Raw genomic sequence first — 14,928 nt, forward strand, 5'->3', positions numbered from 1 at the left:
AACATCCTTAGGCAATCAGTCTGTATCCGTACAGAGTCATGATGGGCAGCTCAAATTCGACAGACTGTGGGTCCGCCCTTCGCCACTTCTCTGTCCTCACTTCCCCCCGATAGCACATCTGTCCCTCCCATAGTTATCTTTTTTTGAATGTGGTTAGAACATTTAAGATCTGTTCTTTTAGGGGCGCCTGGGTGGCTCAGCCGGTTAGGCATCCAACTCTTGATTTCGGCTCAGGTCACGGTTCTTGTGATCGAGCCCTGTATCCTGCTGTGCGCTGACAGCATGGAGTCTGCTTGGGAATCTCTCTCCCTGCCTCTCTCCCACTCTCTCTCTCAAAATAAATAAACTTAAAAAAAAAATCTGCTCTCTTAGTGACTTTCAAGTATAAGATACAGTGTTGTTAACTATAATCACCATGCTGTGTGTTAGGTCTTCTGGAGCTATTCATCAAATAACTGAAACTTTGTAGCCTTTGACTTGCATCTCATTTCCCCCACACCCCAGCCCTGGGCATCCACCATTCTACCCCGTTTCTATGAATCCAGCTCTCTTAGGTTCCCCGTATAAGTGAGACCATACAGTGTTTGTCTTACTCCATTCTCTTCAAGGACCATATTATATTCTATGCTGTGATGGCTGAAGAATACCCCCCCCATGCCCCAAAATATCCAGTCCCTCCTCCAGAATTTATAAATATGTTAAGTATGTTACCTTCTATGACAAAAAGGACTTTGCATATATGATTAAATTAAGAATGTTGACCGGTATTCGGCCTGGCCTGGGTGGCTCAGTCAGTTGGGTGCCTGACTCTTGATTTCGGTTTAGGTGTTCAGGTCATAATGTCAGGGTTCATGGGGTTGAGCCCTGTGCTGGGCTCTGAGCTGATGGTGCAGAGCCTGCTTGGGATTCTTCCTCTCTCTGCCTCTCTCTGCCCCTCTCCCACTCACACGCACGCTCTTTCTCAAAATACTTACAAGTTAACAACAACAACAAAAAAAAGAATGCTGGGACACCTGGGTGGCTCAGTCAGTTGAGCGTCCGACTTCTGCTCAGGTCACGATCTCACTGTTCGTGAGTTCCAGCTCCACGTCAGGCTCTGTGCTGACAGCTCAGAGCCTGAAACCTGGTTCAGATTCTGTGTCTCCCTCTCTCTCTCTGCCCCTCCCATGCTTGCACTCTCTGTCTCTCAAAAACAAAGCAAAACAAATATTAAAAAAAAAAAAAGAATGTTGAGGAGGGGAGATTATCCCAGATTATCCCAGCAGGCCCACTGTAGTTCCAGGTGTCTTCACAAGACACCTGTAGAGGGAAATTTGACTCCAGAAGGCACATGGCACCTGCATCAAGAAAGGGGAGGGGCCGTAAGCCCAGGAATGCAGTCTCTAGAAGCTGGGGAAAGGCAGGGAAATGGATTTCCCCCCAGCACCACCCTGCTGCCACCTCCGTATTGATTTCAGACTTCTGTCCTCCTGAACCGGGAGAAAGTAAACGTGTGTTGCTTAAGCCTTCCAGGGGCGCCTGAGGGGCTCAGTCGGTTGAGCATCCGACTTCGGCTCACGTCACGATCTCATGGTTCGTGGGTTCGAGCCCCGTGTGCAACTCTGTGCTGACAGCTTGGAGCCTGGAGCCTGCTTCGGATTCTCTGTCTCCTTCTCTCTCTGCCCATCCCCAGTTCATACTCTGTCTCTCTCTCTCTCTCAAAAATAAACACTGAGGGGCGCCTGGGTGGCTCAGTCGGTTAAGCTAAGTCGGACCGACTTCAGCTCGGGTCATGATCTCGTGGTCGGTGAGTTCAAGCCCTGCGTCGGGCACTGTGCTGACAGCTCAGAGCCTGGAGCCTGTTTCAGATTCTGTGTCTCCCTCTCTCTGGCCCTCCCCCGTTCATGCTCTGTCTCTCTCTGTCTCAAAAATAAATAAACGTTAAAAAAAAATTAAAAAAAAAAACACTGAAAAAAATTAAGCCTTTCCAGTTGGTGGTAATTTGTTACAGCAGCCATAACAAACGAGTGCATGTGGTGTGAATGCCCCATGATTTACTTCCTGACCCACTCCTGGCAGACGGGTAGGCTGCTTTCTGTCTTTACTATACTGGGTGCCAGGAGCCGTGGTTCTCAAAAGGGGAGACTGTGTCTCCGGGGGGTCAGTGAATAATGTTTAGAGACATTATCATTATCATTATTATTATTATTATTATTATTATTTAAGAGAGAGAGAGTGAGCAAGCATGAGCAGGGATGAGGGGCAGAGGGAAAGAGAGAATCTTAAGCAGGCTCTAAGTTCAGCGCAGAGCCTGATGCAGGACTTGATCTCATGACCCTGGGATCATGATCTGAGCCAAAATCAACAGTCAGACACTCCACTCCACTGAATGAGCCACCCAGGTGCCCCAGGAGACATTTTTGATGTCACGGCAGGAGGGACGGTGCTACTGGCATCCAGTGGTGGGGGCCCAGGGCTAAACATCCTATAATGCATGGGACAGCCCCACAACAAAGAATGACCCAGCTTCAAACGTCCGCAGTGCTAAGGTTGAGAAACTCTGGTCTATCCTTAAGATCTGTTCCTAGAGATAGAATTTCTAATTACAATGTCTAAATACAACTGCTGAGCCAAAGGGTGTGTGCTGTAGACATTGCCCTATTGCTCAGGGCTAATATTAACCCTAGGAATGTGCTCGGCCCCTATGTAGCAGCACACTGCCTCTGAGATGTTGGCGTGCTAGGTGTGGGTCCCCACAGGCCCTGGGAGATCGTCAAGCCTGGTAGGTAGGTTTGTGAATTTGAGGGGTTAATAGCTGAGGCAGGGGCTCCAAGGGTCATTCATTTAACAGCTGGGTCCTGAGCACTTGTCTGATAGATCTCCATCCTCACGGAGGTCCCAGCCCGATAGGGACACTGACCTGAAAAGAAACCATGAGATACATACAGAGTACGTCGGGCAGTGAATACGTCAGACTTGGGAAGTCAAGGAGGGCATCATGCAGGAGGCAACTTTTAGCTCATGTGATGGTTAGTTTTAAGTGTCAACTTGACTGAGGGGCGCCTGGGTGGCTCAGTCGGTCAAGCGTCCAGGTTCGGCTCAGGTCATGATCTCACAGTTGGTGAGTTTGAGCCCCACGTTGGGCTCTGTGCCGACAGCTCAGACCCTGGGGCCTGCTTCAGATTCTGTGTCTCCCTCTCTCTCTGGCCCTCCCCTGCTCATGTTCTGTCTCTCTCAAAAATGAAAACAAACATTAAAAAAATGTTTTTAAGTGTCGACCTGACTGGGCCGAGGGTTGGCCAGATTGCTGGCAAAACATAATTTCTGGGTGCATGTGAGAATGTCTCCGGAAGAGATTAGCATTGATTCAGTAGACTGAGTAAAGAGGATCTCCCTCCCCAGCACTGGGTGGGCATCACCCAATCTGCTGAGGACTCTAAAAGAGCTAAAGGGCAGAGGAATAATGGATTTCCTCTCCCTGCGTGAGCTGAGAGGACAATCTTCTCCCCGCTGCTGGTCAGCCAGGGCGGGGCGGAGAGGCAGACAGGAGCGGGGAGCACAGAGCTTGGGGACGAGAGCTGAAGACGGGGAATTGGTAAGTGTTTACGACACAGGGCCTGACCCTGTGCCAGGAAGGAGGGTCGGCAGTGACAGCAGAGCCTCATTTGGAATGGGGCAGGAGGGGCCGGTTGTCCAAGGCACGAGCTCCCGGGTCCTCAGGATCCCCGAGGGCCTTGGGTCTCACATGGTTATTTTATTTTATTTTATTTTATTTTTAACGTTTTGTTTATTTTTGAGACAGGGAGAGATAGAGCATGAGCAGGTGAGGGGCAGAGAGAGGGAGACAGAATCCGAAACAGGCTTCAGGCTCCGAGCTGTCAGCACAGAGCCTGACGCGGGGCTCGAACTCACGGACCGCGAGATCATGACCCCGGGCCGAAGTCGGCCACTTAACCGACTGAGTCACCCAGGCGCCCCTCACACGGTTATTTTTAAAAGAACCGTGCTTTTATTTTGAGGATAGCTCAAAGAACTCATTTACAAAACGCCTTTTGTTTTCAAAGCACAGCTTTTCATTAAAAGCAACGTCTGCCTTTAATACACCCTCTCGTACACAGTCCCGAGTTGGGGGCTGCCGGGTGCCCCGCCCCCGCCCCCGCCCCGTGCTCAGTAGTCATCTTCGTCGTCGTCAGAGTCCTCCCGTGCCTGCCTGCACACCTTGGAGGGCCCGGGGGCGACAGGGGGCCCCGGTGGGGTCGGGGCCAGGTTCACCCAGCAGGGCCCACGAGGCAGCACGTGGCTCTCGTTGAGTCTGCAAACTCGATAGTTCTCGTAGTGGACGTTGTGGGTGATGTCCTTCAGGTCTTGGAGGTGGGAGCTGGGAGATGGGAGGCAGTTGAGCCCAGGCTGGCCACAGCGTCCCCCGCCCCCCGGGGTCCCTGCACCCTCACCGGATGAGCAGGTCTCTCAGCAGAAGAAACTCACAGTGCGCCATGTTCTCCACTGCAAGACACGACACGGACCGCTGGCCCTGTCCCCCTGCCTTGCCCTCGATGAGCACCGAGTAAGTGCCCACTGTATGCTGTGTACCCCTGATATCCACCGCAACCTTTCCGCCCACATTTCTCACTGTCTTTTCTCACGTCCCATTTATTCATTGCTGTGCCCCCCGCACCTGGTACAGAAGGCTGCTACCGATACTTGAGCCAATGAATCCACTAATCAATTATTGTCCACTTAATAATTACTACAGTACATTATGTGTATGATACCATATATATTATATTTTACTGATTATGTTGATAAATGGGGGGGCGCAGGCCCTGGCTGCTCCTCCTTCACTTCCCATCCCCCACCACCACCACCCCCCCTCAGCAAAAGGCCTCCCTCCACCCTCTCAGGTAGCCTCTCCTCCTGCCCTGCCTTCTCCCACCTGTCATTGTCTCATCAGCTCTCTGGGGACAGGAACCTTGTCTGTCCTGCTTTCAGTGTATCCCCTGAGGAAGCGCATAGAGTATGCCTGGCACATAGAAGGCCCACAACAAATTCTGGCAAATGCATAGGGTGTCCTCTGGGTGGTGGGCATCATGCAAAGCAGTGGCCTGCCCTGTCCAACCACCTTCCATGTACAGATGCGCAGTTTGTTGGTTGCACAGACGCAAATGGCCATGCATGAGGTTGATGCCCATTTTACTGTGAGGAAACTGAGGCCCAGAGAGTCAGGTAACTTGCCTGAGTCCTCCCCGCTGCAAGGAGGGACTTGATTTCCAGGTCTGTCTGCTTCCTGGTTGTGGGCTTGCCCACTCTGGGCCCTGTGATGAGTGTTGAGGGTGCAGCAGGAGGAGGCAGCAGGATGCGCCTGGATTTTCAGCCCACCCTCACCTGTGCTCTCTGCAGAATCCCTGCACTGACCTTCAATGATGCCCCACTTGGTCTTCCGGCCCAGGACACACCTCCCGTTCACCAGGTACTCTTGGTCGGACCCGACCACAGCAAAGGGGATCCGGTCCTGCGGGAGGAGAGGAGACAAAGGGTTGGCCCTGCCTAGGAGGTGGGTAGAGAAATCACGGAGGTGGGGTGGGGGAGGCACAATGTCCTTTGCGGGAGACAGTGGTAGAAGGAGCAGAGAGATCTGAAGTCAAAAGACACAGGGCACCTGGCCAGCTCAGTTGCTGGAGCCTGCGTCTCTTGATCTCAGGGTTGTGGGTTCGAGCCCCACGTTGGGTGTAGAGATTACTTAAAAATAAAATCTTTCAAAAAAAAAGTCTGATCAATGCCTCAGTGTTCTCATCTGTAAAATGGGAGTCAGTAGAGTACATACACAGGGCTTTGTGAATGTTTGGGAAGGTTACTCAGAGCCACATTAATAATATAATCTTGGGGATGTCCCATCTCTTACCTGGGTAAGAGATGACCTGCAATCACCTTCATCGGTTATCAACAGGGTTAAATGACATGACTTTGCAACCCAGGGGTTGGCAACCTATGGTACATGGGCCAGATCAGGCTCCTGCCTGTTTTCCCATATAAAGTCTGTTGGCATACAGCCCCATGCATTCATTTACTCACGTCTAGGTTGCTTTCGTGCTGCAACAGCAGAGTTGAGTAATTGCACTGAGACCAGTTGGCCCACAAGGCCTAACATACTTACCATCATGTGGCCCTTCACTAAAAAGCTTGCTGAGCCCTGCTGAAAATTCTGGTGGTTCACTTGCTCATGGCCGGAAGTGGAGACTCAAATTCCTGAACTCCAAACTGCTATTTAGGGGTTTGCTTTTATTTCTAGGAGTTAATTTGTGATGAGGAATAGTAATTGATGGTGGCAATCATAATTATCTGTTCTGCGCTTATCCTGCACCAGCCTGGAGCAAACCCTCAATAAATGTTAGATGTCTGGACGATTTACTGAGATGTTGAGTCAGTATGTTCAGGTCTGTTTCAGTTGCGGCCACGCTGCTGCCTTCTCAGGCCTCAGGACAGAAAGAAACTGGTCAAGGTCAAGGCTCTTTGAACGTTTCACAGGAGATCCTGTTTATTGTGCCAGTGGGGAGGGGAAAGAGGGAATGGTGGAGACATTGGGTCTGAGATGGGAAACAGGGCCATGTCCGGATGTGGTTTGTTTACTGCACAAAGGGAACTGGCCATGAATCTGTGTGGGGCTGAAATCACATGCGGGCCATGTCTGTGAAGGCAGAGTTGTTTGCTTCTAATCCAGGCAACAGCACCGCTGTGCAGGTTAACACGGTCCCTGAGGGAGTGATTCAAGGCCTGGGGTCAATGCATGATGAATCTCAGCCCTCACCTGAGTCCTTTGCAGGATCCAGACAGACTGACATTGGACAAACCACCAGGACGACAAGATAGAGGCTTGGAGGTGGAATTCAGTTGATTAGGAGAAAAAGAAGAGGTTAGCTATTTCCCTCTTTCCTTCTCTTTTGAAACAGCTTTACTGAGATGTAATTCACGTACCATAAAATTCACCCTTTGAAAGGTGCAGCTCACAAGACTGTGCAGCCATCACCACAGTCTAACTCCAGGGCATTTTCGCTGCCCCAGAATGACACCCCACACCCATCAGCAGTCACTCGCCACTGCTCCTGACCCCCAGCTCCTGGCAACAACTAATCTACTTTCTGTCTCTATACGATTTACCTATTCCGACGTTTCATATAATGGAATCATGTAATATTTGTCCTCTTGTGTTTGGCTTCTCACTGAGCTTCATGTTTTCTTTTCTTTTGTCTTTTTTTGTTTGTTTGTTTATTTTTGAGAGAGAGGGAGGGGGAAGGAGAGAGAGAGAGAGGGAGGGAGAGAGAGAGACAGAGCGTGAGTAGGGAGGAACAGAGACAGGGGAAGACACAGAATTCAGAGCAGGCTCCAGGCTCCGAGCCGTCAGCACAGAGCCCAGTGCAGGGCTCGAACTCACAAACCATAGATCATGACCTGAGCCAAAGTCGGACGCTCAACCGACTGAGCCACCCAGGCGCTTCATGTTTTCAAGGTTCATCCGTGTTGCAGCAGGTGTCAGTGCTACATCCATCCGTTTTTATACCTGGAGGACACTCCATTGTGTAGACAGACCACGTGTATTTATTTACTCGTTCATAAGTGAATAGACATTTGGCTTATTTCCACTCCTTGGCTATTACACGTATTTCTGCCATGAACATCTGTGTACACGTTTTTATGTGAACATAGGTTTTCATTTCTCTTGGGAGTGGGCTTGCTGCTGGGTACCATGGTAACTCAGCGTTTAACCTTTTGAGGAACTGCTAGACTATTTTCCAAAGTGGGAGCACCGTTTGACATTCCCGTCAGCAGCGTCCGCCTGCAAGTTCAACTTCTCCACATCCTCACCAACACTTGGGATTGTCTGTCATTTTGCAAACAGCCACCCTAGTGGGTATGAAGCAGTACCTCGCGGTTTTGCTTTGCGTTTCCCTGATGGCTGGTGATGTCGGACCAACATCTTTTCGTGGGCTCATCGGCCTCTTGTCCAAATTCTTTCAGGGAATGTCATTCAAAACCTTTGCCCATTTCTAAATTTGTAAGCGTTCTTTATTATGTTCAGGATACAAGTCCCATATCAGATAAACCATTTGCAAGCCTTTTTTCCCTCCCATTTCTGTAGGTTGTTGATGTTTGAGTTTACGTATGTATGGAGATTCATACCTGCCAGAAGTATGTGAACTTTCCCCAAGCTGTAGAGGGAGATGAATCTTTAGACAGAAAGAGCAGGTGGAAAGCAAATCGCCCAGCCGTGGTCACACCAGCCTGCCCCCCACCCCCACCCCGTGGCCTCCTACCCGAATCTTGCTGTTGAGGATCCTGTCATTGATATCCTCGTCAAAGCATTTCTGTGGGTACACCTCGATGCAGTGAGTCCTCAGGTTGTGCTGGATCTGGGGACGCAGGTGACCTCATCTCATCCTGTGCACTTGGCCTCCTCCGTGCCCCCACCAGCCCCATCACCCCGGGTGCCCAGATCACCCTGCGCCTGAAGGCCTCTCGCTCCTCAAGGGTCAGGCTGTCGGCCCGGGCAATCACAGGCACCACGTTCACGGTCCGGCACAACCGCTGTAGTAACTCAATGTCCAGAGGCCGCAGGCTGCTCAGGCAGGGCAGCAACAGTGGAGGCAGTGGCAGTGGATGAGTGAGGGGGTGCCGGCCTGCAGCCCAGGCCAGGGACTCCTCCTCCTCCTCTCTGCCCCAGGCCAGGGTCCCTCCCCCAGCTGGCTCAGCCGTTTACCAGTGCCCAGTGGGCGGCACGAAGTACACACAGCAGTGCACCCGCGTGTCGGGGATGTGGCGCTGGCGGGTGATGAGGATCTCCTCCTGCAGGTACCGCTCGTACTGTTCATTGATGTAGCCTAGGATGGGGTCCCAGCTGGGGTGGCAGACGGACCCGACCTCAGAGCCGCCCCTGGGAGCCCCACCCCGTCTCCCCAGGTCCTCTGCGTGGTCTCCCCTTCGGAAGACCAATTGCCCCAGTTGGCCGAGGACACAGGACCTCCGTTCCCGTAGGAGCTGAGACCTGTGGTTACCTGATCACCCTCCCCCCGCTCCCCTGAATTATCGGAGAGACCCCTGCCGTTCTCAAGCTGAGGCCTTGGCTTCCTTGTTCATAAAATGGAGAGAATAAGAGCACCAACTTTGCTGGGGTGTGGTCTTAAAAGAGATGAATCGCCACAGCCGGGTTCCAACCACCATGGGCACTCACCCCATTGCTGCAAGGATCTCCTGAGTCCTCTCCCTGGGTCCCTTCCCCTGCCAGGCTATTGTCAACCAAGCAGCCAAAAGGACTCCTCCACCTTTTTTTTTTTTTTTTTTTTTAAAGATCCTTTTAAAAACAGGAGTCAGAGTACATCCCTTTTCTGCCCAGCCTGCCCACAGTGGCCACAGAAAAGCCTAAGTCCTTACACTGCCCTACCAGGCCCTACAGCATATCACTGTTGCTTCTGCCTGCCCTCCCCTCCTCGTTTCTCCCTACCAGGCACACACCTCCAGCCACACCAGCTTTCCATGAACATACCATTCTGCCCACCGCAGGGCCTTGGCACATGCCACTATCCACTTTGAACACTCTTCCCCTGCATGTCCACAATGTTCATTTTCTTATATCCTGGAAATCCGCCCAAGTGTCACCTTATCCGGGAGGTCTTTCATGATCACTCTGCTTAAAGTTGCAATACTTCTACAGCTCCCTATGCTTTTCCTTCTCAGAAATGTCCTCCTTGAATGATAGAGTTTAGGCCCACCTTATGCATAACTGATTTGTTGTGTTCATTGCTCAGCCCCCCTTCCCACGACAATGTAAATTTCACGTAGCCAGAGATGTTCATCTGTTTTGTTCATTGCTGTATCCCCATGTCTAGAACAGGGCTGGCACAAAGCAAGTGCTCAATGAAGCATTGTATGCAGGGCTGGCTTCATACAAGCACAAACAGACCATTTCCACAGAGCTCCGTGCTTTGAAGGGCTTGCAGTTCATTCAATGTCCTGTGGTCAAGGTTTTACAATTCGTAATACTTTTTGAACAGTGGGTCCCACATTTTCATGTCACTGGGTCCCACAAATTATGCATCCAGTCCTGATTGTGTGTGTGCGCGCGCGCGCGTGTGTGTGTGTGTGTGACCAACTATTGTCGTGGGTTTTGTCACTGAGAGCCTAGAACAACTCTGCAAGGTGGGTGTCATCACCCTCAAGTTACAAAGAAGGAAACTGAGGCTCAGAGAACTCCCACGACCAGTCCCAGGTTACATAACTGGAAAGTGGTCTAACTCTGTGGTCCTGACTCTGTAGTGTGGGCTTCTAACTTCTGCTATATCATAACCTTGACTGAATACCTACTGTGTGCCAGGCAGGAAGCCTTGACCTTTATGTACTTGACTCCCTTCAATCTTGGGAGGGCTGGTTGCATGCACCCATTATACAGATGAATAAACTGAGGCTCCAAGATGCCACAGTCAGGTGTTTCAGGGCTGGGATGTTTCCCAGGGGCTGGAGGGGCAGGGGCAGGGGGGCAACCAGGGTTCGGCCCCCACTGTCAAGGACCCACCATTTGTCATTGTTGATCTGGTCTCCAAAGCCAGGCGTGTCAGTCACTGTCAGCTTGAGCTTCACACCTTTCTCCTCGATGACTGTGCGTGGAGAGTGGAGTAGGGAGAGATTGGCCTGGGTGGGGTGGGGATGGGGTGGGTGGGGTGGGGGTGGGGGACCACTCACCATGGGTCACTGACTTCAGCTGCAGCGTCTGGGGTATGGGCATCCCCAGGCCCGGCAGCGTGCACTTCCACACCTTGGACTTGAAAAGGGTGCTCACCATTGTGGACTTGCCCAGCCCGCTCTGCCCTGGGGGTAACCAGACGACAGCAACAGAGGTGGACATTTTAGGCAGTGCTTCTCAGGCTGTCAAACAGTTTTAGAAAGTGAACTCTTTTCTAAGCATAACATAAATACTGAAAAGCGGGTGCTATCGTCAGTGTTCCCCCTCAATCTTTATCCCACCCATTTTTATTGAGGCAAAATTCATACAATAAAAAAATTAACCATTAGCCATTTAAAGTGAACAATTCAGTGGCATTTAGTACATTCACAGTGTTGTGCGCCCACCAATTCTGTGTAGCTCCTATTAGAAAGAAATCCACAGGCCGCAAATGGCGGAACTTAGGCCAAGTCTCCAAATGGGTGCCTAATATCTAACTTAACTGCAGTTCCAAACTCCCCCGGAAACGTAGCCTAAACTGGTCCGTCAGGGATTTTCTGGTCAGCACCAGTGAGTCATGTCACATGGGCCCTCACTGTCCCCCAAAGGAAGATGAAGTCATCCACCTAAGACCCTCTGCCTGTCCTCTAAGGGAAAGCAACCCTGCCTGGAATAATCCTTTCCTTTTGCTAATAACTTCCTTGCTCACATCCTCCTTTCTATCTAGAAACCTTGCATTCTGCACAACTCCTTGGAGCTCACTTCTTACCTGCTGACCAGGTGCTGCCCGATTCATGAATCCTGTCACAATTAGATCTTCAAATGTACTTGGCTGAACGTTGTTTTTTTAACCGTCAAGAAACATGCTCATTGCCCCAAAAGAAACCTCACACTCATTAGCAACCCCTCCCCATTCTCCCTCCATCATCACCTCTGGCAACTGCTAATCCATTTTTTGTGTCTCTGTGGATTTGCCTACTCTGGACATTTCAAAGAAATGGAACCATGCATGGGGCACCTGGGTGGCTCACTTGGTTAAGTGTCTGACTTTGGTCCAGGTCATGATCTTGCGGTGTGTGAGTTCGAGCCCCTTGTTGGGTTCTGTGCTGACAGCACAGAGCCTGGAGCCTGCTCCAGATTCTGTGTCTCTTTCTCTCTCTGCCCTTCCCCAGCTCATGCTCTCTCTCTCTCTCTCCCTCTCAAAAATGAATATGCATTAAAAAATTTTTTTAAGAAATGGAATCACGCAATATTTGTCCTTTCATGTCTGGCTGCTTCCACTAAGCGTAATGTTTTCAAGGTTCATCCAAGTCCTACCAGGTGTCAATACTTCATTCTTTTTCATGGCTGAATAATGTGCCATTGCATGGAGAGATCACATTGTGTTTATCCATTCATCCTGATGGGCAGTTCAATGCACCTTACAAATTAAATGGCCCATGTATACAGAACCAGATCCAGAGATGGAGCATATAGTTCCCCACACGCCCAATCATGCCCATCTCAGTAACTATTAACCCAACACTCCAGGGACAGCCACTCTCCGGGCTTCTATCAGCAGGGAACATCTCTGCCCACCCTTGATTTAGGGAAGTACACAGCATGTGGTCTCTCGCGTCTGGCTTCTTTGGCTTGACACTACTTGGTGAGATTGACCTAAACCGTCTGTGGTTGTAGATGGTCCATTTTCCCTGCCGTGGGAGCTTCTCAAACTTGGTGGACCACATCTGCAGAAGGGAACACCCTACATCACAATGCAGGGTGCACACGTATTTTTGTATTTAACAAAAATTGTCCGAAGGGTTGTGCTGTCCAATATGGGAGTCCCACTTGGCTCCTGCATGGTTGATATGGAAAATCTGAATTGAGGAATGCCATCAATGGAAAATACAACCCAGATTTTCCAGACTTGGTGTGTGCCAAAAAGAATGCAAAAGTTCTTTTTTTAAACTTTCAAAAAAAGTTTATTTACCTTGAGAGAGAAAGAGAGCACACACAAGTGGGGGAGGGGCAGAGAGAAGGAGAGACAGAATCCTAAGCAGGCTCTGCGCCCTCAGCGCAGAACCCGATTTGGGACTCGAACTCACAAACTGTAAGACCGTGACCTGAGCCAAGATCAAGAGTCAGACACTTAACCGATTGTGCCACCCAGATGCCCCAGGAATGTAAAAGTTCTCATGGACAATTTTTTTTGGGTGTGGATTACATGTCATTCAGGATAGTATATACTGAGTTAAGTAACATAAATGGTTAAAATTAATTTCTCCAGTTTCTCTTCCCTTTTTTAAAGGTGGCTACTGGGAATTTTTAAAATGACATCATGTGGCTCACATTATACTTCTATTGGACAGCACTGCCTTGGAACAATGCCCTTAATTGGTGTTGCCCACTCTGACATTTTATAGTCTGCTATTATCTAGTTTATTTTGTTAAAGGTGTAGTTTTGACCTACAGAATCAATTTTGCACCCATATAAATGCAATTCCAGAGAACCTCCTGAACGCCAGGACAGTGCTAAACCCAGTGAGGAAACTGAGGCAGAGAGGGGTCAGGGACTGTGCTCAAGGTCACACGTTGGCCGGTGTTAAGGGCCCGGATCAGGATCTGGGTCTGGGTATTCACCACTTTCTACCATGGCCTCCCCTTTTATTGCTCTATTTGGGTTTGGCTGGGGCTTCATGGATGATTTTTGTCTTTTAACGCCTCAGTATTTCCAGATTTTAAACTATGACACCTGGTGAGGGACTATTAACAGACCCACTTTTGAGACTGAGGCTCAGAGAGGTGAAGTAATGCGCCCACACCCACAAGTCTGCATCCTTTGGTCTGTCCTCCCGTGAGCCCCTGCCCCTCACTCACCCACCACCATGATGTTGAACTCAAACCCCATCTTCATGGCCTTGATCTTCACTTGGTCCAGCACGTCCTCAATACCCACATAACCATGTATCTCGCAGGGTGGGGTCTTGGGGCTGGAGGGTCTTGATGAGCAGGGGGAGGGGGACTGCCTCAGCGGGTCCATGGGGTCAAGGGCACAGTAATGTCTGTCATCTGGGTGGGTGGGGAGAAGGGCGTTACTGGGGCTCTGGAGGGGGACCCTCTTGAGTTCTCATTTCTGGACCCTGGCTCCTGAGCTCTGCCACCAGGCACTCCCACACATTATCCCCCAAGGCCCCGGGGCCTAAGGGCTTTGGAGAGAAGTGCAGGGAGGAGCTGCCTCTCAGAGGAGGCTGAATCCCTTCCCAGAGATACACCAGCCCAGTAATCTGTTCCTCCCCCACCCCAGTTTCCTCCCTACCCCCACCCCTGGCCCAGGCAGTATCCTTGCTCAGACACTCCCCCCAGAAGAATGAGGCCAGACTGGTGAAGCCCAGGGTCTGGACCCATGGCGACAGAGAGAAGCAGCTTTGTTAGCACCTGATGGCCTTGGGTCTCTGACGGAGCTTCAAGGAGCTTCCCTGTCCTAGCTGGTGTGTGTGGTGAGGGGGGAGGAGACAAGGTGACAGTTAACTGAAGAATCTGAACTCCATCCCCTTCCCCATGACTTCAGGGGGAGGGGCAAGGGGTGGGCCTCCTCTACAGTGGGGAGCTGAGGGAAGGGGCAGGTAAGCTCTTCCAGGGTCCTTTTGGAACACTTACCCTAAATCCTTACAATGACCCTGGCCTAGTGCTATAGACAGGAACCCAGGGCCTCTGGGCAGCTCCCCTGCCCAAGGTCTGGGCTAAGTGGGCTTCAATCAGTCCTTCTGACTTCCAAATTCATGACTCTGCTAGCAAAAGCAAACCCATGACCCGCAGCCAGAAAGCAGAACGTCCATGTTTTCTTTGCTCTGTCCACCGCTGGGGCCACAGTGTTTTCAATGGCCAGATTGATTTAGGAAATATTTACCCCACACTTAGTCCGTGCATAACATTGTTCTGGGGCTGTAGGATGGCAGCTTGTTTCACAATCAACCCAGTGCTATCAAGCTAGTGCTGTTACTCCCTCCAGGTTACAGAGAGTCTGAACCAGTTGCGCAAAGTCACCTAGTAAGGAAGTGGCGGGTTGGGATCTGCGTCCACGTGCTTACCCTCTAATGCTTTTCTTGTTCACGGGAACATCTAGATTTCCAGTGTGTCTTAGAGATTGTAAGCCCTGGCAATTCTGATGGCTGATGAGCTGCCCTCTTTGGCTGGGCCATGAGTTCTCCAGTGTGCCACAGTCCTCACCCCTCCCCGATGTGTCCCTGACACGACGTTTCTTA

The 14,928-nt window shown here is 50.7% G+C and overlaps 1 protein-coding gene across 3 annotated transcripts; it reads right to left on the reverse strand.

Moving 5' to 3' along the window:
- Positions 1–3,965: 3,965 nt before the first annotated feature.
- Positions 3,966–14,227, reverse strand: SEPTIN12 (septin 12). 3 transcript variants are annotated; one of them, XM_019468503.2, is made up of 10 exons: positions 14,102–14,219; positions 13,544–13,735; positions 10,705–10,830; positions 10,538–10,619; positions 8,729–8,866; positions 8,470–8,587; positions 8,286–8,381; positions 5,392–5,488; positions 4,431–4,482; positions 3,966–4,357 (listed from the first exon to the last, which is right to left on the reverse strand). In XM_019468503.2, exons 2-10 carry the CDS (start codon positions 13,704–13,706, stop codon positions 4,147–4,149), a joined length of 1,083 nt encoding a protein of 360 aa, XP_019324048.2. In that variant the 5' UTR covers positions 13,707–13,735; positions 14,102–14,219; the 3' UTR covers positions 3,966–4,146. The 3 variants fall into 3 exon arrangements, with proteins under 3 accessions (XP_019324048.2, XP_053750007.1, XP_019324050.2); XM_053894032.1 differs by lacking the exons at positions 3,966–4,357; positions 4,431–4,482 and adding an exon at positions 5,155–5,291 and having other exon boundaries at positions 14,102–14,220; XM_019468505.2 differs by lacking the exons at positions 3,966–4,357; positions 4,431–4,482; positions 5,392–5,488 and adding an exon at positions 7,990–8,180 and having other exon boundaries at positions 14,102–14,227.
- Positions 14,228–14,928: the final 701 nt, after the last annotated feature.

This window comes from Panthera pardus, unplaced genomic scaffold (assembly GCF_024362965.1).
Source record: "Panthera pardus isolate Hobbes unplaced genomic scaffold, ASM2436296v1 HiC_scaffold_4, whole genome shotgun sequence".
Classification (NCBI taxonomy): Eukaryota; Metazoa; Chordata; class Mammalia; order Carnivora; family Felidae; genus Panthera; species Panthera pardus.

Bases quoted from the DNA above. Each gene is read 5' to 3' on its own strand.
- SEPTIN12 (XM_019468503.2), bottom strand. From the start codon at position 13,706: ATGGACCCGCTGAGGCAGTCCCCCTCCCCCTGCTCATCAAGACCCTCC. The intron at 10,620-10,704 runs GTGAGTGGTCCC...CTCCACGCACAG, and splicing joins GCTGAAGTCAGTGACCCATG to TCATCGAGGAGAAAGGTGTG. The intron at 4,358-4,430 runs GTGAGGGTGCAG...CCCATCTCCCAG, and splicing joins CTGAGAGACCTGCTCATCCG to CTCCCACCTCCAAGACCTGA.